Here is a 26,886-nt window from a genome sequence, read left to right on the forward strand (position 1 = left end):
TAAAACGAGAGGCATCAGGGATCCTATTACACCTCCTGAACCTTCAGCTTTGCTGTGACACCTCAAATCACTGCTGGCAAATGAAGAAATAGAATTACACAGTTCTCTTAAATGAGTAGTGCACATTAAGCAGCAACATTTTTCTGCTATTGTCTCTTTTCATCCTGCCTCATTCTTTTTGCCCTTAAATTCTTTCTTCCTGTGACAGCACAGGAAGAGTAGATCTCTATTTTGAATCATTAGAGATGGAGCAACGAGGGAAGGAAGGACAGACCCCTGCGGTTTGAGCTGAGGCACAGGCTGTGAATGCAACGGCACTGGCCAGCTGGCCAAGCCTTGATGCTTTCACTCTTATCCTTCCTCCTGTGCAATAAAGAAGATAAGTTCTGCTTGTGAGACATGCTGTAGTATTAGCAAAGTGATGCTTCCTTTTCCTGAGGTAACCCTGATTCCCATATTAAAAAGAAAAGCAAAAAAAAAAACCCCTCCAAAACCACCCCTGGAACCACCTGTAGCGCACTGAGCTCCAAATGATAGAGAGGATGCCCATGAGCACTGTGATCTGTTTAGAGGTTGTAAAAGGTCATGACAGAGAGCAGGAAATGCAGAAAGAGGACGGTGGACCCACGGTTCAGAGGCATTGGTAAGCGTCTAGGGAGAAGTGCCAGAAAGTGGCCTGGTGGTGCAAAGATAGGCAAGATACCTTGCCTGAGCTAAGATACACTATACATGGAGTTAGGCTAAATAGTGTCAAGGCCAATCTTGCTGGAGCTCGGCTGTAAGCATTTCTGAAGAGAAACAGGCAGGGAAGTTTGAGAGTAAATGAAGCTTAAGGTAAAAGAGGGTTGGGGAGCATGTATGTGTGTCAGACCGTAGTGGGAGAAGACAGTCCAGAGCTCTTGCAGAAAAGAAGAAAAGCTTATCTAGAGAAAGCCTGAAAAGTGCTATGGTGTATATTGAACTTTGTTGTTTGCATTCAGAAGGGAAGACATGATTTTCCACTATGTAACTGCAGGGTTAGTCTACAAACTCTCTGGAATGGCCGAGTTACTTGCACTTAACACCTGTGAAGCTCTGCACAGACATTAAAGGTAAAACGTTACTGATGTACGTTAAGTACGTTAACACAGAAAGACAGCAGCGAAAGTCCCCTTCCACTGAAATATACATGTATATATAAAGAATATCTTAATTACTTTTCTTGTCTGTACCCTTGATCTGTACAGGGACCATATTTGTATGCATAGACAAAACGTGGAATATAATCAGAAGTAATGGCAATAACAAAGGCATTGGTGATGACAGCCAGAACTCCAATTCCTTCCAGAATCCCATACCAGATACCTAGGAACAAGAGAAATGACAACAAAGTCATTAGTTTTTTACAGTCATATTAAATCATATAAAGTCACAGTAGTGATATTAAAGCCATTATTCATCATACAGTTTTCCTTTCTTATTGAGAAAGAATTATTCAGTCAGAAAAGCTAGTCAAGATTGAGCCACATCCCCACATTCCTGCCGCCACCGGCTCCACCCGTATGAAGTCTTACAGTAGGGCACACTCTGCTGAGAAGAATTAGCTAAGCAACAAACGGACAACCATAATCTCTGGTTATAAAGGCCAAAAAGAAGATTTTGGAAGGGATTTCTTATTTTTATTTAATTCAGTTTTATACCGAAAGTGAATTTACACCTCACATTTAATTTCTAAATTTGATCGATTTTGGATAGCATTTTAGACCTAGAGCTCAACAAATCAGAAGCCTAAAATACTATTTCACCTGTTTTCAAAATTCCAACTCTTACGATCCCTTATTGGGAATGGAAAGCAAATCTGAGGCGTTGTCTTAACTAAGCAACTGAGTACCCTTTTGTTGCTTAACAGGACAGTTGTCATTGAGATCTGTAAGTTACGTTATCAGTTTCACTCTTGATGCATGAAATATTTCAAGGGTTGGTTAAGCTGCATTGAAGAAGGAAACACAGCAAGATGGTATCTGACAGTGACAGTCATTAGGTTCCCTCACCTATATCTGTTGCTCTTGCAGGCATAGGTCTTCGCCACTGAGTGACAAACTTGTAGGCATCTAACCTTATTTCTATGATATTGTTAAGCAACGCCAGGAGAGGTGCCAGTGGGAAGGCAGCAACGAAGATGGTGGTAAAGCCAAACTGTAAAACTAGACAGGCATTTCTATGGTTAGGAATCAGAAATGCAAAAGACCTTTACATGTACAACACAGTTCCAGTTTCTTAAGAAAACTGACACCTCCCTAAATTTCCTCACCCATCTCTAAATATTCATCCATTAAACCGTGGAGGTTCATAGGCTGCAGGTTCCAATCTTTTTCCCACTGAGGTAGAGAAATTTTGTGCTCCATTAATTGCCCTCCTCTCTTCATTTTGCGTCGTGACCACCAATTCTGTAACAAACTTTATTAGATAAACAGAGCGTTATTGATTGTACTTGCTCGGTACTTCAAAATACTTGCTGGCACATACACAGCGTGCTTGCAAAGACTTTTTTAGTAGGATTTACCTGCGTGCCTAAGTGAAAAAAGAACAGGAAAAAAAAGTCATGTATAGCAAGAGCATGAAAAAAGTACACAGTGCTTTATTTTTAATCCTTTAAAAGACAAACCAAATAAGTGGAGCTCAGTAAGAACTCTATGATACTAGAATATACTGAATGGCAGAATATGTCTACTATTTTTGAACAAACCTCAAGATCTAGATGCTCTACAGAATATTTTTTTCTTGAAGCAAGAAACAGTGTCTAAAAAGGTGTTGCTGAAGCTGCAAACGTTTAAGACTATTTTTTATAAAGCTGTGCAGAGGACTTTTCACAAAGGAAGTGTAAATATTAAGTAGGCAATAGTCTCACAAATTAAATTATTATACAAATGAAAAATATTATCCAGTACTGACAGAGGTGGCAATTAAAGACTATTGTTCATTTCAAGATATTACTGAAAAGAGACTGAAGATGGGAGATAATTTCCTTATCAAATATAAAATTATAAAGTATTTTTATTAATGGGTTGCTATTTCTTCTCAAGCTAATCTAGCGTCTAGCTCTCGATCTCTCCTGTTACTGAAAGAACAACTGTTGCCTCAGTTGCAAACAATGGTTTTGCCAAAAGAAAACACTGCTTTCCACAAAGGAATACAAGCATGTTCTAAATAAATTCTAGACAGTGAAGTTGCTGCTGGGCTGAGAAGACAGGAAGCCTGATACTGCAAGCAGGTTGCTGCTTTTCCGAAATCTCCGTCTCGCGATACAGTGCACTGCCCCTCCTCTGCAGAATGCTTGCACGTTGTGAGCATAAACCTTTCTGACATATTTTCAGAATATGTCAGAATATGTCTCAGGTTGAGACTTTGATTAAATTAATATTTGATGAGCAACCTTTTACTGAAAACATATTCTTCCAGTTTCAAGAGAAATGTAAGACTCTTGGCCCATTACCCTCTTCAGTAGCTGAACAGCTCTGTTTGTGTTATGGAAAATGAAATCACAATAAACAATTTAGATGGTCAACATACCCTGAGAAGCAGCAGTTAATGCTTCCCTTGGGAATAACGTTACAGTATGTGAGATGCACAAAGGAAACATTCTCCAAACATAAAAATATTTTTCCCTATCACCAAATGACACAAATATGTAATCACTATGTGTAAAACATATTTTAATGTCTGAACTTACGGATAGCCTAGTTCCATGAAGTTGTTCCACATTTGTTTTAAAACCATAATAACTCCCATTTGCAAACACAGATCTATCAAGCAGCCACTAGGATGACACTGAAATGAAATGGAAAAAGATCAATAGCTATAGTCAGAGAATTCCTTTATTTTTATTTGTTCAGAGTGTGAAAAATATTCAAATGTTTGGTGAAAAACACTAAGCTCCAGCTACAGATATTTCAAAGAAGTATTAATATTAGAAATATTAACACAGAGTGTAGTTGAACAACCTTTAGACACATTATTTCTTGGAGAACGAGATTGTATTCCCTGAGCTAAGGGTATGTGTGCTAGATATGTGATAAATTATATAGTCCATTTCACTTAGACCAATAGATACGTATTCATTTCAAAAGAATGGAGCAAAATTTCATTTTTAATATCCTAAGTCCCAACAGAAACTTAGTAGCTGAATCTCTGGTACTGGCATCTTAACTATATAAATTGCCACATTAAAATGTTTAGTAATTACAGAAACTTTTTTTAGGCCATGGACTACAAAGTTCTGGTATCTTACTCTGTGGTTACCAAGGTTCAGTAGAAGACACCTATGTTTCAGAGATAAGAGATAACTTCAGCACGCTAGTGATATCCAGGGAGGTGCAACTCTAACATTCTAACACATTTTCAAGCTAAATTTTTGAATCTTCTTTTACATCATAGAATCACAGAACGGTTTGGGTTGGAGGGACCTTTAGAGCCCATCCAGCCCAACCCCCCTGCAGTGAGCAGGGACATCCCCAACCGGATCGGGTTGCTCAGAGCCCCGGCCAGCCTGACCTGGAACGTTTCCAGGGACGGGGCATCGACCGCCTCTCTGGGCAACCTGGGCCAGGGTTTCACCACCCTTGCTGTAAAAACTTTCTTCCTTATATCTAGTCTAAATCTACCCTCTCTTAGTTTAAAACCATCACCCCTCGTCCTATTGCAACAGGCCCTACTAAAAAGGCTGTCCCCATCTTCCTTACAGTCCCCCTTTAAGCACTGGAAGGCCCCAATAAAGTCTCCCCGCAGCCTTCTCCTCCCCAGGCTGAACAACCCCAGCTCTCCCAGCCTGTCCTCACAGGAGAGGGGCTCCAGCCCTCGGAGCATTTCTGTGGCCTCCTCTGGCCCTGCTCCACAGGTCCATGTCCTTCCTGTGCTGGCAGACACTTAAGAAGTTGATAATAAAGCTGACAGCATTATATTTATGTCCTCCATCCAAAAATTCCACATACCCAAGAGATTCCAATCACGTAGGACTCAGCAGTGCCTGTGAGGTGAGGGGCTGTCGCTGTTTGCTTTTCCCAAAGAGAAAGGCAGGAAGAACTGCGTGTCTCGGGCAGAGTCGCTCAGCACGGTGGAGAATGCAGAAGGAAAAACACACCTCCTGTTTCCTATCCTTTGCTATAAATAAGAGTTTTCTCTTCACTGCACTTAGATGGAATAATAAATCTTTCAAACTGGATATAATTCATGTCCTTCAGCTACTTCCTTTTTACTCATGGAAATTTCACAGAAACACAAAATAGGATTGCTTACCTCTTCCAGTCTCCATCTGTTAAAAAGCTTGTTGTACTTTCCCGGGCGGCCTGCAAATCTGGAAAATAAGATTTCTGTTTCTCAGTGGACATTCCAAGAACACCTTGTATCAGTAGTTATTTCACAACATCCACCGAGCAAACTCATGAAATATAAACAGATTAAATCACACAGGCTTAAATCTGATATCTGTAGGGTATGGAAGTTTCAGAATGCAAACACAGACCGTTATTTTGCAAGCAATCCTAAGCTTTTATTATGTCCAGAACAAAAATCCGAGCTTCAGAGGTTTTAGATGTCAGATATTCAGACTCTCTAATCTACTTCTAAGACGACAAGCCATTGCAATACACAGGAATTTACTGCAGCACGGGGACCTGCTTGCCCACGTGAAGCGTGCACTGGGTTGCACCCTCGGACATACAAGCATAGCATAACTTCCAAACTCATCGTAACTAAATGCTTTGTACAGATCTAACAGCTTCTTGTATAATGAATTGAATCAAAGTTCTTAATGACCTCAGTGAAAGTTATAAATGAGAGAAAATAAACCCCATGCCTGGCCCTACTAGACACAGGAGACAGCAAGAGACAAAGAAGTTTGGAAACTGTATGGCAAATGTATCACTGGATGCAAGGGGCAGATATTACTAATAGTCTTTAATAAAGGGTGTTTTGTTTTTTCCCAAACAACCTTGAACTGAAATTCTATTATAAAACTCTATAGAAGGTACCCTGAAACACTTTGTAGGTTCTGCAGGAATGATACGTCTGATCAGAACAAAACTGAAGTGAAGATGAAGCTAAGTTAGACCTGTCCAGTATCTCATGCTCTGAGCTAAAGATACACACAAAAATTGGAGCCAGAATTTCTGCCTCCTACTCTTGTACAAGACCTGCCAGACAATATTTACTATTTATAGAAATGGATCCTGGGAAACGCAACCAAAGGGGAATAAACAAGGAAAAACTAATAAAGCCTATTAGCGCAGGGCTAAACACAGGCCCACATTTAGGAAGTGGCTGTACTTTCAAAGGTCCTGAATTCTCATTTAGCAGGAAAGTCACGTACATAAACCCGCTTAAAAAGTGGACTTTTTACTGTCTAGTTTAATGAGTAAAGGTTTCTAGGGTCCAACCCTCACATATGGTTAAAAATATTAACTTAGTGTTATTAATTTTCCTCAGAAACTGACTCATGACTAAATCTTACAGTTCCAAATGTCAGTGTATTTTCCTCAAAGCTATAAAATTAGCAAGGATTATGACTTCTGTGCAAGTTCTCCTTTCAGAGCAGTTAGCAAAGATAACTTACCTGCCAAGAAAAAAGGCAATGTAAAAGATGGAGCTGTTCAAGTTGACAAACTGGAAGAGGAACATTTTCAACGCAAAGCTGTTTTCCCATTCAGATTCTGTTCTAGGGTGCTCTGCAGAAAGACACAATATACATCATATAAAGAGAAATGAAATTGAGTTATGCCTAACTTTGCTCACAGGTCAGTCAACGCTAACAAAAAAAAGTGATGGTTTCAAGTCATGGTGCCCCATCAGGCTGCAATAGATTCCCACCCCCCCACCCAAAGCGTTCAGTCTACAGGTCACAAAACCATTGCCCCAGCTCAGACTATGTTGGTTCTACGTGCAAAGAGGAGATACGAGCCCCTCGGTGCAGAATAGGTCACAACTCTATGGGAAGATACCTGTTCCATTTTCACGGAAAAGGTCTGAATTCAGTGTGAATCTTTAATTTTAAGGCTACAGATATCTTCATTTAAAAAAAAACAAACCCACAACAACAACAAAAAAACCCCAAACAAACAGCAAAAGCACTTGGCGTCAGCAGAGCAATAGACAGGGGCTGCCAAGGAAAGCAGAGAGAAAAGAGACAACCAAGATGTTGGTTTCTCAACCAAGCATCTTGCCTTCTAAATACTTCTGTAAGACCACTACTTCATCCTGAACACCTCCCTGTCATAATGCCTGTGAAGCGTGAAACAGTTTATAATTCAACGAGGAAAGGACGGAGGTCCTTCTCTTTTTTTTTTTTTTTTCCTTTTCTTTTGTAGTAGGGCTACAGGTGTTCTGTGTGGGTCTGCACTGCCTTGGATGCTTTTCCTTACAGTTTACAGAACATTACTTATGTCTGAATTAGAACTCAGTGATAAAGATTAAAATGGTATCATTTTTTTGGTAAAAATTTCAAATCTCTCTGATGGAGGTATCAAACTTGGAATACAGTACATTGATAAAAGTTTTAAAGCACATACATGAGTTGGATGTCTAAATTATCTGGATTTTTTCAGTTAAAATTGGATACAAATGTACAAGAAACTAGCTTTACATATGGAGACTTGCTCCAGAAGTTAGGGTGTCCTCCTCTCTTTGATGTAAAACACCTTAGGAAGTGGAGTGAGCTACCTAGCTCAAACACTTCATCCTCCGTCATGCTTAATTCAAGAAGCCTTTTTAAAAAAAAATTCTTTAATCTATTTTGGAAAAAATCAGCGTGTGTGTTTAAATGAAATCTTTACTTTCTTTCCCATTCCCTGGGCTGTAACAATATAATATATTGTAAAAGTTACGTAGGAATATAAATCAGTGGGATATGAAAAAATATTTTAAAATATTTTAATAATTTGAATAAGGTGACCACACATTCTGAATCTTTCTAACCTGTTTGACTGCCTGTTATCTGAAACGCTGTGAAAGTTTTGAGCATCTTGTTTAATGCGTGCTCTTGGATACTTCAGCCAGAAGAGGGAGCAGTTAAATTTAAGCACCGAGCTCGCTTTTAAACTATGGCAAGACCAACTGCGTGTTTTGCCATGGGCTAAAAGAGAGCACGTAGGAAGGAACACTAAAAGGTAACATTCACATAGCAGGAGATCTTAAGTGCTGTCTTGGCTTTCTTGTTTTCTATAAGCTAGAAAGCTTTACCTCCATGACTGAATCACAACTAGAGGCTTCAGTATACATTTTTAATGTGACAGAATTACAGCTACTTTAAAATTTACAATTTAACATTTTTATCTTGGACAATGTCATTTTATCTTAACCTATTTTTGCCATATGAAAATTCAAACTAAAAAATTGTAAAAAAGCAACGAAGCATTTATGAAAAATGAAAAAAAAAAATCTGGTTTAGCATTCTAAGGAAGAGTATGTTTTGACTTTTGTTCCATTATAAGATGGCATTTTTTCAATTTGTAGAATAAAACATGAAAAAGACGTACAAGAATAAATTCATTTATTTTCTATTATTTCCTTAGTGACATAATCACACCATTCCTTTCTCTGATACTTCTCACTTGCTTAGGGAAGTGCCAGAATCGCCCTATGCGTAGATGAAGTTTTCAAACCCCTATTTTATGGAAATATAAAGGTATATGCCACAGCCAGCAAGAACCACAACACCAGTAAAGACCTACATACCTAAGTCTGTCAGGAGATAGGCAACCTTTTCATACACCTAAAACAGAAATAAGAGATGGTATAAATATAGCACACCCTGTCTGTCGTGGTGTCCAATCCAGGATGAAAACAGGCACCGAAAGCACAGGTGTTCTGTTGCCCTGCAGCACCAGGGTGTCTGGCAGAGAAGGGAGGGCGATGGCGTAGCTACACGTGGGTGTAGTTTCCTAGAAAGACTTCATTGAACTACTTTAGTCCTGATCTTTTTATCCATATAGATGTATGTATGTAAGTATATACATTAAGTATACAATAAAGATAAATCAAGAGAAGCCTTCAGACATCAACATTTCTCTTAATGAACAGTTAGACGCTTATCCTCTAGCTTTAGGAACAAAGCTATGTGATCTAAAAGTAGGCAAGAGCCTTTACACAATACAGCTTTCCTTTGCACGAATGTGCATACTGGTGAGGATGCCAGCCGCCTGCCGAAAACTCCTTATCTGTCTAGATATTGACTACCCCCAGTCTTTATTTTAAATAACACTTAGCCCAAGGCAGTTACCAACTCTGAAAAATATTTCCTTGAGTATTTACTATTCATAGCAAGTTATTTTCAACAGCTTTGTGTGCGTGTTCACTTGAATGTACTTTGTACGACCTAGAATTATCATGCATAATAACAGAAATAAACACATGACAGTCTGTTTTGAAAAATGCTTTCTTATTGCAGCGAGTGCACAATCTCCTGAACAGAATTAAAAGCCATTGTTTGCTGCACTATTATTCCTTTTTACCTGTTTGTGCCTGCAGAGGAGTTAAAAAAAAAAGATAACTTGTACTGCAGTTGAAGGAATAGATTTTATACCAATGTACGCTGTGCTACCACAGCAAATGATTAAACCTGTGCTGTTACATGACAGGAAAAGCTTAAACTGAAATGGTGTATCACTGATTCTGGGACTGCAAGACTGATATCACAGCTGCATTTTAAATAAGAAAGGGAAGAATTTAAAGTTATCAATTAAAAAAACAGAGAAATAAAATTCTCAGCCAAGAAAATAATGTAGTTCCTTTTAGAGAAGAGATTTATTGTAAAAGGTAATGTAAAAACCAAAAATGCATATGTAGAAAGCAGTAGCCTGTACCACTGTGCCTTGGAGACAAAAGCAAAGATGTGTAGTGACAAATTAAGTAGGCATTAGAGAAAAACATTGACAAATATAGTATTAGAGGAGGGAAAAAACCCTGAAATACTAGCTTCAGGCACTGCTATATGAATAAGCAAGAACATGTATATATCTGATATACAGTAAACTCAGTAACCTTAAATTAACCTTAAATTAATCCCTCCTTTAAAAGAACAGAAGACTTACAACGTTGAGTGACATGATGATCATAAAATTGATACAGACTCCGGTGCCAGATGTTGCAAACTGCCAATACTTCTTGATGAAATACCACTTGAACGAAGCAAACTGTTCCATGGCTACCAGACGGTACACCACAACTGCAAACACTGCAGTGAGGACCAGCGAAATCTGCAGGTAAGGATTTATGAATAGGGATATGAGAACAAAATAAACCATACCTGAAATTACTTCCACTGAATTAATAAATTAACGAGTGTTTTAAAGACTGCGATTTGTTGTTGTGAGCAGGCTTTGAGAGAACGAAAATACTAGATTCGTTAATTAAAACGTTTCTTTACTGTTCTTTTACAATATAATACATCTTCCAAAAGAAAGAGATGCATAAACAAGCAGTAAGACGGAGACAATCAGTTTTGCCTATATTATGTAAATAATAATGAATGCACTCATGGGTTCCGCTACTACTTCTATCAGAATAAGACTAAAGGCTACAATAATTCCAATATTATTAAACATTACCATGAAGAATATTCCTGAGACAGACACCATCAGTCGGCTGAGCTTATCAGGGAAAGGCTGAAAAGGTTCAGGTTTTCCTGTGATGGGATTTACTCGTTCCACTTGGGAATATTTAGCTTCAAACTGGGGGCGCAGCTCTTCCTGGAATGACAGGGTAGATTCCATTTGTTGTGCTACTTATTTCACTGAAGTATCAAAAATCAGACACGTGTGCTATAAAGTAGGAAATGTATATTGATAAAAGTTCTCTTTTATAGAGCTCCAACTCAAATATCCAAATAATTGGCTCTTTTGAAAATCCTCGGAAACAGTGCCAGAGACCAACAAAGAACAGAAACCATGAGCCTTCCCCACCATGGGAGGGCATTAAAAGGCTCATGGGTCGTAATACTGGCTTAAGCACTAGTTTCTCTGCAGAAATTGATATGAAAACTATAAGTTAATGCCAGTTATGATGGTGCTTTTTGTCATATGAAACCATTTTTTAGCAGCCACCAGCTTGTATCTACGCATCTACGGAAAGCTATAAAACAAGCAATGATAAAGTCTCTGTTGACTTAGACTGCAGTTAAATTGCCAATATAGTTAAATTACAGCTATGTTCACTAGTGATTTATGAAGTAAAGTAATAAAAACATTTCCTTACTGCTGATGCTGATAGCAGAATGTTAAAGGACAAGCTATGCCTCTCAGCAGGATATAAAATCTAGTTTCTGTCCCTTTGCTTGTCTTGGTCCCGATTTTAGGCAGAATTAGGAATTTCCAGTACAAGAAACCACAGAACTGAAAGGCATCTGTGCTGACATCAGTAGTAGCTCCTGTCCTCTGTACGGGCAGTATTTCCACTCCATTGTTCACAGGATACTTTTAATAAATGTAAATTAGATCTGGAATTCCAGTGCTAGTTGCAGAAGGCAAAGTATCCTTGTATAGTCTCAAGTATACTCGCGTATTCCGCAACTGGTGTTATAAATACAAATATAATCTGGATGACAAATTCCGATCACTGGCATACAACATGCATCGATATTTACACTTAAATCACGGTGACAGCAAGATTTACAGGTTTACTTCTGTTTAGTCTTACCTCTTCATCTTCCCAGTCTATGAGGTCCCAGTCATAGGTTAATACAGCTCTCCGTCTTTTCCAAAACTCCAGAAAGACTGTAGCTGTGGAAATCATCAACTGCATTTTAATTATGGAAAAGAAAGAAGAAAGGCCGTGCAGATCTCGAGAAAATCAGCAACAGGTAACGTGATAACTGTCATTAGCCACTTTCTGGCTGTTTTCTGCACAGAATCTGAAAACTCTACGTAACTTCAGGATAATCGTGGTCAAAACTGGAACACTATTTTACAATGTTTATGTAAGAATCCTTTTTCTGCTGCCTGCTATATCTGTACAGAGATAGGTACTTGTCAATACAAGACACTTTTAGATCGTCATTTTGCTTTTAATTTTATGCAAAACATATATGGTTGAAAATCTTTCCTTGAAGAAACAAGGATGTGCATACACAATGGTATCTATTAATGGAGAGTTAAATTATGACCTCCTTTTATTCAGTTCTAATCAAGACAACCTCACTTCTTTCCCAGCTACACCAGCTTTATACTGGAGCAGCTTCACTACTAAAATATTTCTTTAAACAATTATTTCTGATCTACGTGTGAGCTCATAATTAGATTCTCCAGGTCCTTAGTGGTTTTGGTAGGTCCTATAAAAATAATTACAACCACTTTATAACTCCAAGTTTCCCAAACACTGTAGTTTGCCACTGAGGGTAAGACACTTCATTTTGGTGGGATTCCTGACAAAAGGTGGCGTTGTCCAATTGCTCCCTAGAAAACAGTGATTTCAAAGAGGGAGTGAGAAAATTTGCTTCCTCTGGCAAGCCGACGGTTCCGAAGGAGGATTTCTGACTCAAACTGAATAGGATGGTCTCACATTCCTACCTTCTGCTATAGTTCTGTATCATGTTTAACATCTAATTGGGTTTATACATACATACATGTCACACACAGCTATCATCATTTCATATATATATGTATGATTTATCCATATACTATATTAAAGCACAATAACTGGAAGTTCGCAGGAGTTCACCATACCACTACCCACAAATAACAGATGGCTGAATGAAAGGAACTTGCCCCTGAATATTATTTTTGGGTAGTATGTTCTTTTATTCTTCCAAGCAAGGATGTGTTCTTCACCACAGATTTCATTTACGTTTTGGATGCTCCTAACAAGAACAGCACACAGCTTTCCTATTTAAGCAGCAGTGGGGTTTGCACTTGAGTAATCTGAGGGTGAAACCACCTTTTCTCACTGTCACTGGAAGTGCTATCACAACCAGTGCAGCGCGAGACTTGGAAATGTTACGGAAGACACCGCCTTGCACGAGAAATCCCTTCCCGACATGCAGGGACTCAGGAGCAACGTACGCCCGTGCTATGCGCAAAACAGGCATCATTTTTCTTATGTGACCAAAGAGGTAGGAGAAATACAACGCCTTCTGCCAAACTGGGTGTCAGGTGTTCCTCTGTGTGCCAGGCTGCTGTAGGAAGCCCACCCGAGATATCCACTAGCCCTGTGCCAAACGTGGTATGTCTGCAATTGCATAAATGAAATAATTCACTTCATTACACTCAAAGGTAATAGAAATTAAAGAAGTGGCCCAGTTATCAGGAATAAAATAATGAATTTTAAATCCCACGGACTTAAAATATCTGAGTCAGAGAAACTGAAACCAAGCAATTGAGTTAGTAGCTTTTTTTTTTCTTTTCCCCATGCCATCACTGACAAAAAGAATGAGGAGAGGTGAACTATTGAAGTACTTGCAACTTCTTTGGACTGGGAAGTATTTTAACTTGTATAAGTATCCATTGAAGTTTTGGAAATAAAATGCGGCAGCTGTGGTCGAGAAGTAATACTAGACTGTGGACAAATGGTGTCCCCAGTTGAATATACACTAATCTCATAACGCTATTTATTTTATTCTGTCTGTCCCCTAAGATTTGGGATAACTTGCTTATTCTTGAAATCAAGTTCTGTCTCTAACTTAAGAGTTTTCAGGCTCTGGTATAGGATGAATAATAGGCTCTGGTATAATATGAGTAATAATAATAAATGTTACTTATATACAGGAAGCATTTTGATAACGCAATGATCAAGAAAAATCATCCATCTAGGTGAAGCAGATGAGGCCCCATCGCTAACGATACCCGCTGATTAAAGCACCTTTTCCAGACTCACCCGAGCTCTTAAAAAATGCTGCAATACTCTCTTTCACACAGTACAATAGAATTCATGGTAATTTTACTGTGTTATAAGGCTACTGAGAAAATAGTGACAAAAGCTGTAAGGATATTAAAAAAAAGCACATTGGGAAAAAAAGGATTCGCAAAACTTCTCTTGTGGTCTAAATTTCTAGTCTAAATGACAGTGAAAAAAAAATCAGGGTTTTGAAATTCAAGTATTCATCCTACAAAAAGCCCGGAACCTTCCTGGCTTGCCTTTGTTTTAGTCTATAGCAATGCTAATGCCACCCGTCTCCAGTTGCTCTCCATGCAAGCGTGCCCCTCCAGTCCCAGGTGCTAGGCACTTCTTACTGACTCATCTCCCAGCTCTGAAAATGCTAAGCCTTGACTTTTATCAATTAATTCTGTAGAAAAACAAGACATACAATAGATGACTAATCTAACCATTTGAACATCGAGATGAGAACATTCATGTTGTAACATTGCTTTGATCAGGCAGAGTTTCTTTGTGCCTAATTCTGCTGTTCAAGAGTTCTGGATAATTTACAGTTGAGAGGGTCACACACACGCCTCTGGTTTCCTACAGAAAACATTCTGTTGCATCCCCTTGCTTTTTCCGGAGCATGTAGCTTTCCATTTTATAGCTCAAATTGTCATCTTGAATTTTAAGCCCCATAATAAATGGTGTACTTCCTCTTTTGGTCCAGCATTTTGGTACAGACCCACTCATTTAGGGATTTGTTATTCAGTGCTCTGCAATACAGTTTGCAGTTCTGCCCATAGCACGCTTCCAGAAGTTTCTTTCAATTCTTATTCCAGTTACCTTACGTTTACTGCCCTTGCACTGCCCGTACCCATACTGGTGGAGAACTAAAATCTCTAGGCGTGTACTTCACACAGTTCTTAACCTTTCAGAAGATGAGTAGGGTGATATTTGATGGTCAAGACAGACAGGAAAGACTGGTGGTGTGTTGATACAATCATGAGTATAACAAAAGTTTGACATTGTCAAGAAGAAGAAATGACGAATGGCTGCTGTTAAATGGTATGGAAGGGAAGGTGAGAGCAGACCAATAAAGAAATCCAAACAAAACCCAGACCCCAGAGAAACCAAGACTATTATGTGAGCACATCTCTTCTGAATGTTTTATGAGTCACTGTGACAAAATGAATTGTGTGTTTATTTCCCTACAAAAATATTGCAAAGAGGATTTTCAGTAAGGAGCTAGGGGACTGCCTGCACTGCCTCTCTGCAGAATTTGGCCGTGGCCAGCCAGGCCCCTTCTGAATACGCTGCTCAATCACTCCTTCAGTTTTATTCAGTAGAACTCATTTACAGCACAGCTATGCAATAAACACGGTCCTACAGATTTGGTACCACAGCTACTACTGAGACACACTCTTCAGAACTGAAACTGCTGCTTCCTAAATACAGGCTGTAGCTGAATGACAGCTTGGTTTCCTCTCCCACTCCTGGAGTACCCTGAACCACCTTGCCTCCATACGGCCACAGCTCTGAATCTGTTCACACTCGGGCTTACCCCTGGGGGCTTTGCTTCCCAGGAACAGCGGGCCAGCGCCCAGCGCCAGCATCCTGGCACCACGCTGCAGGTGCGCTTCGCTAAGAACCGAGTCACAGAGCATCTTCCATTAGGTGTTGAGGCACTCAGGTGAACAGCTCTTACTTTTCCTAACAGATGAATGAAACTGCTAATAAATAAGAGAGCGAGCATGCACCTTCCCAAGCCCCATGGTGAGGCCAAGGGCAGCACTCGAGTGGCATGACTTTCATACCACTGTAATAGATACACATTAACAGAATCACAGCTTACATATTTAAGGTCTTGCTGTTTTCAAATATTCTATATCTATTCAAATAACCTTTCTTTTTAAAAAAACTATCAGAAAGGCTTCTCAGCACCATAATGCGCGCATGCTGGCGTGAAGCATACTGTTGACCCTAGTGTATCACTTGTCATTTGGCTAATACTGCATAAGACCCAAATTTGGACACAGATTTGCGATGCTTCTTTTCAGATCTCGTGGTCAGTCTGTTAGGGGCATGTCCACCCAGGCACAGCAATAAATATGAGCGGGAAGCTTGTTGATACACACTGCAGAGAACGCTAGATTCCAAGGCAAACCAAAGCCACAGCATCACTCTGTCCTCCCTCCCCTCACCGACCGCCCCACCTCACGCCACACAAATGACGTGCTTCCCCAAAAGGGACATCAGAGCCGGTAGAACTTGATCCCTTTCACAGAAAACCTTCCACTTGTCCACTGCAGGATTTTCAAGAAAACACCACTAGTTGCCCCCACATAAACACCTCCTGTATATGCCATATCCTCAACGCTTATCTGGAGTATAAGCTATGAAATAGTATTTGCACTTGATTCCTTGAAAATTTAAAGTGGAAACAGATAACACCATCATAGCATTCCACTCAAACGGTCACACAGTGCTAAAACATTTCTGAGTCACTCTTCACCACATACCAGCCTAGAATAAACATACATAAAGAAAATAATAAGAAAAAAAAGTATCACAGGTTGACTATGTCAGCATATTAAAAGTTACGTACGATATGCCCGACTTCCTCATTCTTTCTTTAATCCAGTATTGTTTATATAAAACCTAAAGTGAGGAGAAAGATTCAGTAACATTCAGATCCCAAGCCGGTTATAAAAAGTAAAGAGTAAAAATTAATGACAACTGATAAATTCAGAGAGTTTGGATTTAGATCGTTATCTTAAATTACTGCAACTGTGAACATATTTGGAGACCGGATCAGGCCCATTTCTAGGAACACGTTTCTCTTAACAGAACTCATTTTGCTGCTTTGTTTTGCAGAAGACACAACTTTTCCAGTTTTCATCTCACAAAGTGTACCGTAGGGAACGCTGAGATAATAAAAAGCTATCTTTTGTTAAATTACTAGTTGCATAGTACACGGAACAATAGTTTCTATAGTTTAGAGAAAACAGTCACCTTTCTGAAACACCAGTTCAAAGACTTTCAACGGATTAGGCAATCAGCACTGCCTACCCACTTCACCATAAATGCTGCAATTCCAGTGGACTCTGCAATGACAGCGCCCGGTCACGACAGCGGCGCAGTCGGAGGGGCTGGTTCCCAGCGCGCCGCTGCGCCCAGCGAGGGCTGCCCCACCTCGCCTCGCCTGCACGGGCACGTTCCCGGCCGCCACATCTCCCGTGCCTGCGCTCCCCTCTTCCCGCCAGACTAACCGCACTCCGGGCCAGAGCACTATTTCAACAGGGTCTTGCGTATTTTGTAGAGCTCAAAGGTAAGTCTGAGGCATTTTAAATGCTTACTAGTGGATCTGATTAATAATTGCAGCGCTGTTTTATGCAGTGCTCGGGAAGGCAAGCGGGGCTGTTGTAGCCAAATTCTACTTAGAGAGTATTTCTGAGAAAATAACTGAACACCTCCCCCCCCCCTCCCCGCCCCTTTTTGTGATTCAAATATTAAAGCAGAGAAGTGGCAACCATAAACAACGGCAGTATTTCACTCAAATTCATGCTTTTTTTTATTGGTTATTTATGCTTATTATTTATAATTCACTTAAAACCTACAAATTATTTTCTCAGTACAAAGTAATAAAATACAGTTAAGCTTGAAAATTTAATATTCATTAAATTTAGAAGTATCTCTTCCTTGGAGAGCAATTTGAATTTTAGAGCAAAGAGCCACAGGAGCAAAAATCCAATATGTTTCTGGGACCATCATTTGCTATTATTTCTTTCTGAATTCTAGAAGATAAACTCTCTATATCTCGCTTTGTATTTCTTCTGTCTATTTTTGGATCACTGATGTAAAGGTAAAAATAATCTGCTTTATGAGGCTTAAAAAGCACAGTCAGTATGAAAGCTCTGCAAATATGAACATGTTACTCCAGACCACAAAAAACAAAGAAGTGCCATTAATAATTTGCTCATCATGACACTGTTTACTACATAAATTGAAGTGCTTTCTAATCACTACTGTAAGGCAGGGGAACGGTGCAAGGTTCAATTTATTGACATGCAGAAGAATGTCCTTTGAATTTATAGTTCTGAAGATCATATCATCTACCCATAAGAATCAGCTGTAAATGATCATTTTCTTGACAGTTGCGGAGGTTTTGCAGACATCACACCTATCAATGGCAGGTGCTGGGTTGTGTTCAGGAAATACATGTTGCAATTATTTTATCATGCCAAAAATCCATTTTTAAATAATTTACCCCTGGATATACATTTATGTGAAAATCGCCATATAAGACTTTATTAGGACATTTGTTTCTCTGTGTTACAGAATTATTCAGCACAAACCTGAGCAGTTTGAGTAAAACACGAAGCTAAATGCAATGTCAATGCAGCCTTCATGGTGAAGTCCACAGACTCAGGGGAGGTTGACTTGAATGGGACCAGGGCTTCCCCCAGAGTTAGGCGTGAAGATGTACGTGTATGTACGCTACTAGCTTCACACTGAATGCTTTCTGCTGTAAAACAACTTTAACCTTTATTAATAACAGAATGACGAGGATTTTTGTAGCCTTTTTTTCAATTTACTTCTATTAAAATAGAGAAGGCTGCATGATACAGACCCACAGCCGCCTCATCACGGCCATGCCGACATTAGTACTTTAATCCACATCAAGAGTGTGCTTTTAAAGTCTCCTGATCATCTCCACTTGTTGCCCTCTGGCTTACACCCTGGGGCACTCCTGTCAATAAGCTAAGCGGTGTGCTCCAGGAGTAGCCTAACAGGCTAACAGTAGCCTAACAAGCTCTTAACAGGTGGCCCAGAGAGGAGAGATTGTGGCAAGTTCAGAGTAAACCCCTCCAGGAATGTGTGAAGAGCAGCTATCGAGTCCCCAGCACCTCTACACATCTCTTGCAACTGGGCTACACGTTTTCCAGTATAGATACAATAAGTGTATACTCAGGTTCACACCGGAGGACCATTTTTATGGGAAATTGCATTCACATTTTGGTGAATTCCTCGAATGGGGGCACTATATGTCTCCTCATAAGGCCACACACTGGAGGAGAAATTTTAGCCTTCCCCTTTTTGGAGTTTTCAACCCAGCTGTCATAGGTCGCAGACAAAACTTGACTCTAGCAGCACAGAAACAAATGCAGAGTGCAAAATCCACTGAAAAATCAGTGTGGTGACCACCCTATGTAAAAAACTGATTCTTCGTGCTAAAAAAAAAGGTAGAGCTAATCTAGGGGACTGAGCTGCAGCCCAACTCCATAGCGATGTTGCTTCTACTCACTTCAGGCTATGCCTACTGCACTGACTTCCACCGAGCTGGTACTGAGTAACACGAACACCAGTGAATCAAAAAGCAAGACCTTTTTTTTCCTTTTCATTAATAATATGTTCATAGCTTCCTTAAGCACTTGTTTGACCAGCTAATTTAAGGTTTGGGCTCCTCTGCAAGTGCTGGCTAATCTACAGCACCTCTGTTTTACTGCAATGGCACTATTTGCATATTAAGCTCTAAAGGCAACGAGTATCATTGAAGACCTTCAGTGTTTTTCTAAACTGTATGAACACAATGTTGCACTAGAAGAAGACGAGTTAATTATTACACACAAAAGGGTTTCCAGAAAGCAGTTCATCCCAGCCTGAGAACTGCAGTACACAACCTTCAAAGCAAGGAGGTTTCTTCTCTACGGTCCCCCATGAAGAAGATTACAAAAGTAAGCCAGTGTAGAAAAAATGACAGCACTTGTGCAGCAAGGTTAGTGACTGCTTTGCACACTGCACTGCAAATGAAAATTACAGTTAAAGGGAACTGAGCGTAATTTCCCTACATAGTTACAGCGAAGGGATAATGAGCAGTATGACTAAATCCACTTTGTTCACTAACATGACTATCAATACAAGGAAGGAAAGACCATGCCACTGAATTAAAACAATAATACTGTTAAAAATCAAACAATGTGTTTGAAAGCTTTGTAAAGTACAAGGTTCTTTTCTTCACTGTTTTGCAGCTATTATTAGTCCTACCAAATCAAAATCTAATATTCAGGTTGCACAGCAATTCATAGTCATCTGAAGGCCTGTAATTCACATTTTAAATGTAATTGGAGCTGATCCTTGAACTACAAAGGGGTTGCCTTTGGCATGCTCGTATGGGGTGAGTGCAGTTATCCTTGGTTTGACTGATCCTCAAGCAGAAGGTTTCTCTTTTATTTTTTGCTAAATCAGTTACAGATGTTTTGCGAGCACAGGTCCTTCCTGCCATATAACTGGCTTTAACTTGGAAAAAAAGCCCTGTGGAGAAGTGGAACATATGCATATGTTAATAAGCACGTTAAATGGCAGTTTATAAATACACATGAGTTTCAAGTAATGGTACCACCTTCTAACCACTGAAAACAGAAAACATGCAAGAACAGACCACACAAGAAATAAGAATAAAGCCAAAATGAGATAAAATGGCATGATATTTAATTATCATCTACCCAATAATATTACCCATAGCTGACTGCTATCTACTGTTACTGTACATGCACCTCCCATTGCTCTGACGGTGTTACATACAAAGAAGCTAACCTGGGGAAAATGCACAATTCAATGGCAAAAAAATAACAAAAGAAACAAACCAAACCAGAAACAACCCCCAGAAAGCCCACCCATAGGAAAAAGCACAAGACAGTAGGAGGGGGGGAGGCTGAAGATGAAAGAAATAGTTCCTTCTTTCAGTTGTACATCTCCTTTCTTCAGACGGTAAAGTACCCGCATACACGGACACCTAGTTAGTTAAGGATGCTGAAGATGTAACTTACCGATACTTTTTAGTGTGCTGTCATATGAGAGGTGATGCGCAGGTGCTAAAAACTGCATGATCTCAACCTGTCTCATACTTAGAAAAACATCCCCCCGTCAAAACCCAACGCGTATACTGAACAGCGTACCTGCTATAATCGAGTGACTTCCAGATGAGTTTTTCTCATCCTTCTCATTCTAACATTTGAGAAATTAGTGCATAATATACAGCTTCCAGTGTCTTGTAGGAGAAAAAGTTCCCACACAAATTCAGCATCATCCATAATCCCTAGACTGATTTAGTTTCCAATTTGCTCCTGGCAGCATTCCTATGACACTCATTGCTCAGGGTCACAAAACATTATCCATCAACTTTCAGGGCTAATCATAACAATTCTATCTCTTCGCAATGGAGCATAGCTCTGTAGCGTGCTCTTGGAGTTGCTGCCTGCCCAGAAACATTGCTTCGAGCGTGCTATCCAAGTATGTACCATTACCTCATTCTATAGCAAAGTGGCTTTGAATTATTCCCCTCTGAGTAGAGGCCTGTTTATAGAAACATGGAATTTTCTTGTGCAAAAACCTTTTGTTGATCATCAGTACTGTATTAGGTCATTCTTTAAGTCATTAGCACTCAGGAATGTAAAGTTTTCAGCATCAGCATGTGGTAAACTGCTGAGACTTCTATAGTAAAACACCAACTTTTTTTTTACCAGCTTATTGAGGTCTTAACTGAGTAGCTTTGTTTTGCAAAATGAAATAATAGTCTAGTGAATTTCTTGCAGGTTCTCTAACGAAACAAAATTTGAAGTCAACACCATGCGACTCTCCTGCGGAATGATTTTCATTTTTCTGCTTGTAAGACTGCAATGGAACAAAAGCAGCGCTGAGGGCATAGAAGTAAATGGAACAAATGACAGAAATAGCTCAATTAGAGATAAAAATCAGTCTACTGCACAACCAATTACACACGGATTATTTCTGTCTATGGCTACTGCCACAAATCCTTCTATCGCCAGCCATGCTGCACCAACAACTTCCAACGCCAAAAAAAATGTAACGAAAGGAACAGAGACGAGCAGTCAGCCAAAGAGCACACCGAGCACACCCCCAAGGTCCACTGACGGCCCCACTTTGTCTTCAAATGTCACTATGGTATCAACAGGTGGAATAAATAACTCTGCCACAAACTTCAACAGAATCCCAATGTCTTTAGCAACATTTACAACAATGGGTGACTTTTCTGGAGTGACCAAAAGTGCTGCAGCTACTTCTACCTCCACAGCGACGCCAAGTAACTCCACAGTCACCTATAGTACCCCTTTGGCCGCAATGCTCCCCAGCGGCAACTCTTCAATCAACCCCGTCTCGTCGTTCCCCACCGGTATCACTCTGACATCACCCATGGTGAAGCAGGACAGTCCTACGCCAAACATCTACCCCACTCAGCAGAGCACAGACCAGAATCATAATTCTAGCAACCCTTCTACTGCATCTCCTAATTCAAAAGATGCCAGTGAAGGTAAGTATCTAACCAAAGTCCAGCTGGATTAGTAAAATGATAATGCTGAAATTGAACATTTTTTTCCTCTGAACAGGACGCTTCACAAAATGTGTGAATTAATAGGTGTCCTAGTACAGACTAAACCTAAAACTCACACACACCCCACACACCCCCCAAATTTTTTTTTTAAATTATTTGCTGTTTACTTGTTTGTTTAACACTTCCAAGAGTGGGGGAACCTAATGACAGGTACTGCCCATTCACACTGGAGCAGACTTCTAAAGCAGATGTGTAGAAATAACATTTAAAAAGTGTAACATGCAACTTACATAAGTTCAGAAACTTTTGTGACCAAAGATGGCTTCTTATAAATACTTCCAAAGGAATTACTAGTTGTGCATTTAATTACCAAGTTGAATATGCGTGGGAAAACAATGGAGCATAAAACTGTCACCGCACTTTTCTATTCTGCTGCTCTGAATCAGGTGTTCAGGAAAAGAAAAGGAAAGATTAGAAGACACGGTAATTTTTTTTGCCATTAATTAGCTTTCAAGCTTTTAACACAGGACTGAAGGGCTTATCTATCATATCCAGTAGAGTACACCTTGTACTAAAAACTGAAGGAGCATCAGACTTTCACGTTTCCCATCACAGTTCTGATAATTACAGTGTACCCGATTTTTAGCTAACGTGACTGAAAAGGAAAGGGGGTGGGAGGGCAAGTTCAGTTCCAAGAAAAACAGTCTGCAGAGTGTTTCAGATCCTCGGTGAAAAGTCTCAACTCCCCAGAGCCCTTGACTGCTATAAAGCAAGAGTGAAGTATCTGATCTTAAAGATTTATAATTCTCATCCAACTGTCTCTTCTTTCTTTCTTTTCTAGAGAAAACATCCAAAGGAGGAGTAATATTTGGTGTCACTGTAGGAGCCACTTTGGGAGCTATATTAATTGGCCTGATTGGATATTTGATATGTAGTAAGAAAAGGTCTGAGTTGTTTTCCCACAGACGGCTTTATGACGATACAAGGAATGACCCTGGTAAGGAACAGCACAAATGTTTTGCATAAGAACATGTTTTATTTCTGCCCAGAGCCATTTAAATAGTCTGGTCTTATTGAACTATTAGGAATTATATAATCGACTCCAGTCAAACTAGTTTTCAGCTGACAGTACTTCAATATTAGCTTAGCCAATACTCCCCTTAACTCTATGTGTCCTCCTTACAAGTTATTTTTTAACCTTTGAAGTATCAGGAAATATCATATCTAGTATGAGTGAACATGTTCAAAGAACTGTGGGTGAGTTCAACACTATAGCTCAAAAACTCTCCCAAACTTTCATTAACTGAAAAAGGCCAGACTCTGTACTCATCCACCTTCAATTACAGAACGAGAGATGAAGCTATATCTTTTTTTAGGAGTAAAAATATTTTTAAGAGGTTTAAAAAGAAGATTGCTTTTGTCTTCTCCATGAATATGTATAAACTTTTATTAAAGTGTAATCACACAGTCTCCAAACATTTGTGTCAGGCTTCTGGACTTCATTTTTAAATATTTAAATGAACACTGAGAGGCTAAACACACTTTTTTCCTCAAATAAAATCAAATCAAAATAAAACTCTGGCAATACGCCTTTTCTGGCTTAAATGCGAGAGCTGAAAGCTGCCAGACCATCAGATTAGGAACTAGCTTTGAAAGTCGACCACCCATGTAGTCCTGAACAGGCATTACCGGGAGGACATTTGTTATCCTCAGAAGATCGTGAATCAAGGCCTTCACCTTTTGCTCCCCCATATCTAAGGAAGAGTTTAACTGGATTTAGCTGTGACAAACTGCTGAACTAAACTGTGAGGTACCCAGCATATGGGGATAAGATTCTTTTAAATAATATATAAAAAATAATTACATTATCCTTTCAGTTCTCCACTTAGACAACTCACTTGGACCATATGATACGAGTTTTGGATATCTGTCAGATGACAAAACCATCACAGGAGACAAACCAGAGACAGACAACTCAGCGTGCCCATCCGATGGCATTCCCATGGCTGACATGGCACCATCCCACCCTTCACCGTAATGTTTGCTTCCGATTGTATTCTCACCTCTTATCTATGTGGTTTCATTTCTCCCAAAATGACCTGGCAGCTGTTATCTTACAGCCACTACCATGCAAACAGTGTTCTGGAAAGCAAGGGGAAAATTCACAAGGTACATTGATACGCAACAGGCAGGGCCCAGTAGCAGAGCATCACTCTTCTGCTTTCCAATTCAATTATCAACTTACAGTTTTCCTGGAAAAATACTACACACTTGCTTTCTTAGGAATATTATAAACAAATAGCACCCAGGGAAAGTTCTGCCTTGTGTAACTTTGGTCAAGAATGCAGACATTATAACAGGGCAAAATTTGACCAGGGTTGCAATGATATGTTCGCATCAATACAAAAAAGTCTGAAGTTTAACTACCTTGAGGTGAAACTCTTCTGGCCAAATATAATTCTGATCTGATAAATGACTCGGGACATTATTTTCCCCACTCTACGTTTGTACTTTCCTCAGTGAACATGACAAAAAGAATTAAATTTACTTGGATTACTCAGAGGTTGAAGTTTGCTGGGGAGAATGGAACTGCTGAGTAACATAGACTACATTTAAGCTTTGACTATGATGACACAGAGTTAAAATCACTAACGAAGGGAAAAAAAGAAAACAACCTTCTATTCCTCTGTCAAACTGATCTGTTGTTTGCATTGCAGGCCAGATCTGTACAACTTATGTTAAAGGTTTTGGTACAGGTTAGAGGGAAGAAATATTTATCTTAACATGAAAGGAAATAAATTCTCTCTGCCATGTCTCTAGACAGCCAAAGAGCACGCTCCTGTTTTGTTCAGCTAAGGAGCAAAGTTATGGCAGTACAATGCAAACAATTGCATAGTTTATCCGTTTGCAATTATCAGAAATGTTTAAATGGAAAGAAAGAACATGAAAAAGACACAGCTGTAAAGGCACAGAATAAACAAAATCAAGTGCAGAGAAAATAACTGCTCACATGGGATACATGCTTGTTACTATGACTCTGTTAAAATGCCTTATCTAGCGGGGGGACTGTGGATCATGTCGATGTAGTTGTGTCACTAACTGGCTGTGAATATTGCAATGAGTCTCTATGTGAGTAAAATACATGCACGCACACACCAGAGGCAGAAAAGATGGCAGTCACGCTGCAGTTGAGTAAAATGGTATTTATTTCAAAGTTACTTCAAAATTATTTCCATTCAAAATTCCTTCAGAGATTAAAGAATTGAGTGCAAATGTGCAGTGCTGCCATTCTTACAGGGGTCAGCCATGAAGCAGCACCCTTCAGGTGATGCTTCAGGTGAAGGGGTCACCCTTCCCATCAGAACCAGAACCTGATTTCTAACACCGTATCCAGTGTGTTAGATAGCAGACTGAAAATCTAAGACACATTCACCCGTATTAGGTTAAGAGTATCACTCCGATGCTTGAAATTAAGAAAAATGTAACGTTCGGCTGTCACCTTCCTTAGCGCATATTATGCCATCTTTCCTGTTAATGGCAAAGCAGTCTCACATAAGCAAAATTCCTTCCTACGCTGAAGCTTGGCCGCAGCTAAAAACTGAAAGAGCTCTCTCTAAGGAGAACTCAGAGATTAAGAGATGCTAAGAAACCACCAGCGCTGCTACACTGGTAACCATATAACCAAGTGCAATGGATTTTAGGAATTTATGAAACTAATTATTAGTAATTGCAAGGTTATTACAGCAAGATTAGGAGCCAATGAAGAAATATCACTGAGGCAAGCAAAGTGTGCCCTTCAGTTATACTGTGCTAAGTTTTAACAATCTAATTATGATTTCTGTATGTATGTGCATGTGCTTATGTTGTCTATGTACCTTGTTTGTGTTTTGCTGCTGTTAGTATATTGTTTTTTGTTTTACCAGGCCAGCCTCCAAAATTTGTGATATTTGTTCATCCTTCACTTTAAGTTAAAATCATTAAATGCTTATTCATACATATTATGTAAATAAAGCTGTTGTGTGCCATTTGACTCTATTTAAAATTGTAAAACTCTGGCTTGAATTTAGACAGTCATATGTATGTGAACTAGTGTTGGGTTTACATAGAGAAAACATTTACATTGGTAAAATTAATTACCTCTTGTCCTAATACCTGTCTTCCCCACTTCCCAGCAGCAAAATACAATTAGCTTCAGCGAAAGCTAATTCCATCAAGCATTTCATGCTGGAACCACTACCTGTCTTGTATGGCATTATTACACTGACCTTCAACGAGAGGGAAGACTGTTCTAGGTAACTCCAGTTCAACAGAGGCCTCTGTGGATGTGACCCTGCCTGGCTTTGTGCCCCATGACATGATGGGTGTGACGTCAGAGTGAACATAATGAGATATTCAGACCGAGAATTTGTATATAGATAGTTAAATTCCTGTAAGCACTTAACATCAGATCTTTCCTATACTTCCCTCAAATTAGCTCCCACAAAAACATTCTCATTTATTCTATAACAATTCTCTACAAGACGTGATTTTTATATCGACTGCAGATCAGTAAGTTAACCTACATGGTTGCCTCTAAAAAGACTGCTGCTTGCATGACATAAAATTCAGGCTTAAGGACATGAAGATGCTAAAGACGGTCATTACATTAATGACAAAAGGTATTCATTTCACCCACCACTAGCACAGAAACTGAAGTTGATAAAAACAGGAAAAAAAAG

General features: G+C 39.5%; 2 protein-coding genes across 3 annotated transcripts in view; one reads left to right on the forward strand and one right to left on the reverse strand.

Moving 5' to 3' along the window:
- Positions 1-26,886, reverse strand: part of ANO3 (anoctamin 3) — a 219,201-nt gene that overhangs the window by 9,059 nt on the left and 183,256 nt on the right. For both annotated transcript variants that reach the window (XM_075094950.1, XM_075094951.1), the window contains exons 15-24: positions 11,662-11,744; positions 10,575-10,715; positions 10,059-10,223; positions 8,704-8,740; positions 6,587-6,698; positions 5,272-5,329; positions 3,710-3,807; positions 2,291-2,436; positions 2,031-2,183; positions 1,197-1,344 (exon numbers count right to left, since the gene is read on the reverse strand). In XM_075094950.1, coding sequence (XP_074951051.1) covers positions 1,197-1,344; positions 2,031-2,183; positions 2,291-2,436; positions 3,710-3,807; positions 5,272-5,329; positions 6,587-6,698; positions 8,704-8,740; positions 10,059-10,223; positions 10,575-10,715; positions 11,662-11,744 — 1,141 coding nt within the window. The remainder of the gene's footprint in view (positions 1-1,196; positions 1,345-2,030; positions 2,184-2,290; positions 2,437-3,709; positions 3,808-5,271; positions 5,330-6,586; positions 6,699-8,703; positions 8,741-10,058; positions 10,224-10,574; positions 10,716-11,661; positions 11,745-26,886) is intronic.
- MUC15 (mucin 15, cell surface associated) lies at positions 16,719-26,179 on the forward strand. Its single transcript, XM_075094952.1, has 4 exons — positions 16,719-17,146; positions 21,411-22,147; positions 23,010-23,165; positions 24,046-26,179. The coding sequence occupies exons 2-4, from the start codon at positions 21,445-21,447 to the stop codon at positions 24,204-24,206; spliced, it is 1,020 nt and encodes a 339-aa protein (XP_074951053.1). The 5' UTR covers positions 16,719-17,146; positions 21,411-21,444; the 3' UTR covers positions 24,207-26,179.

This window comes from Phalacrocorax aristotelis, chromosome 5 (genome assembly GCF_949628215.1).
Source record: "Phalacrocorax aristotelis chromosome 5, bGulAri2.1, whole genome shotgun sequence".
Taxonomy (NCBI): domain Eukaryota; kingdom Metazoa; phylum Chordata; class Aves; order Suliformes; family Phalacrocoracidae; genus Phalacrocorax; species Phalacrocorax aristotelis.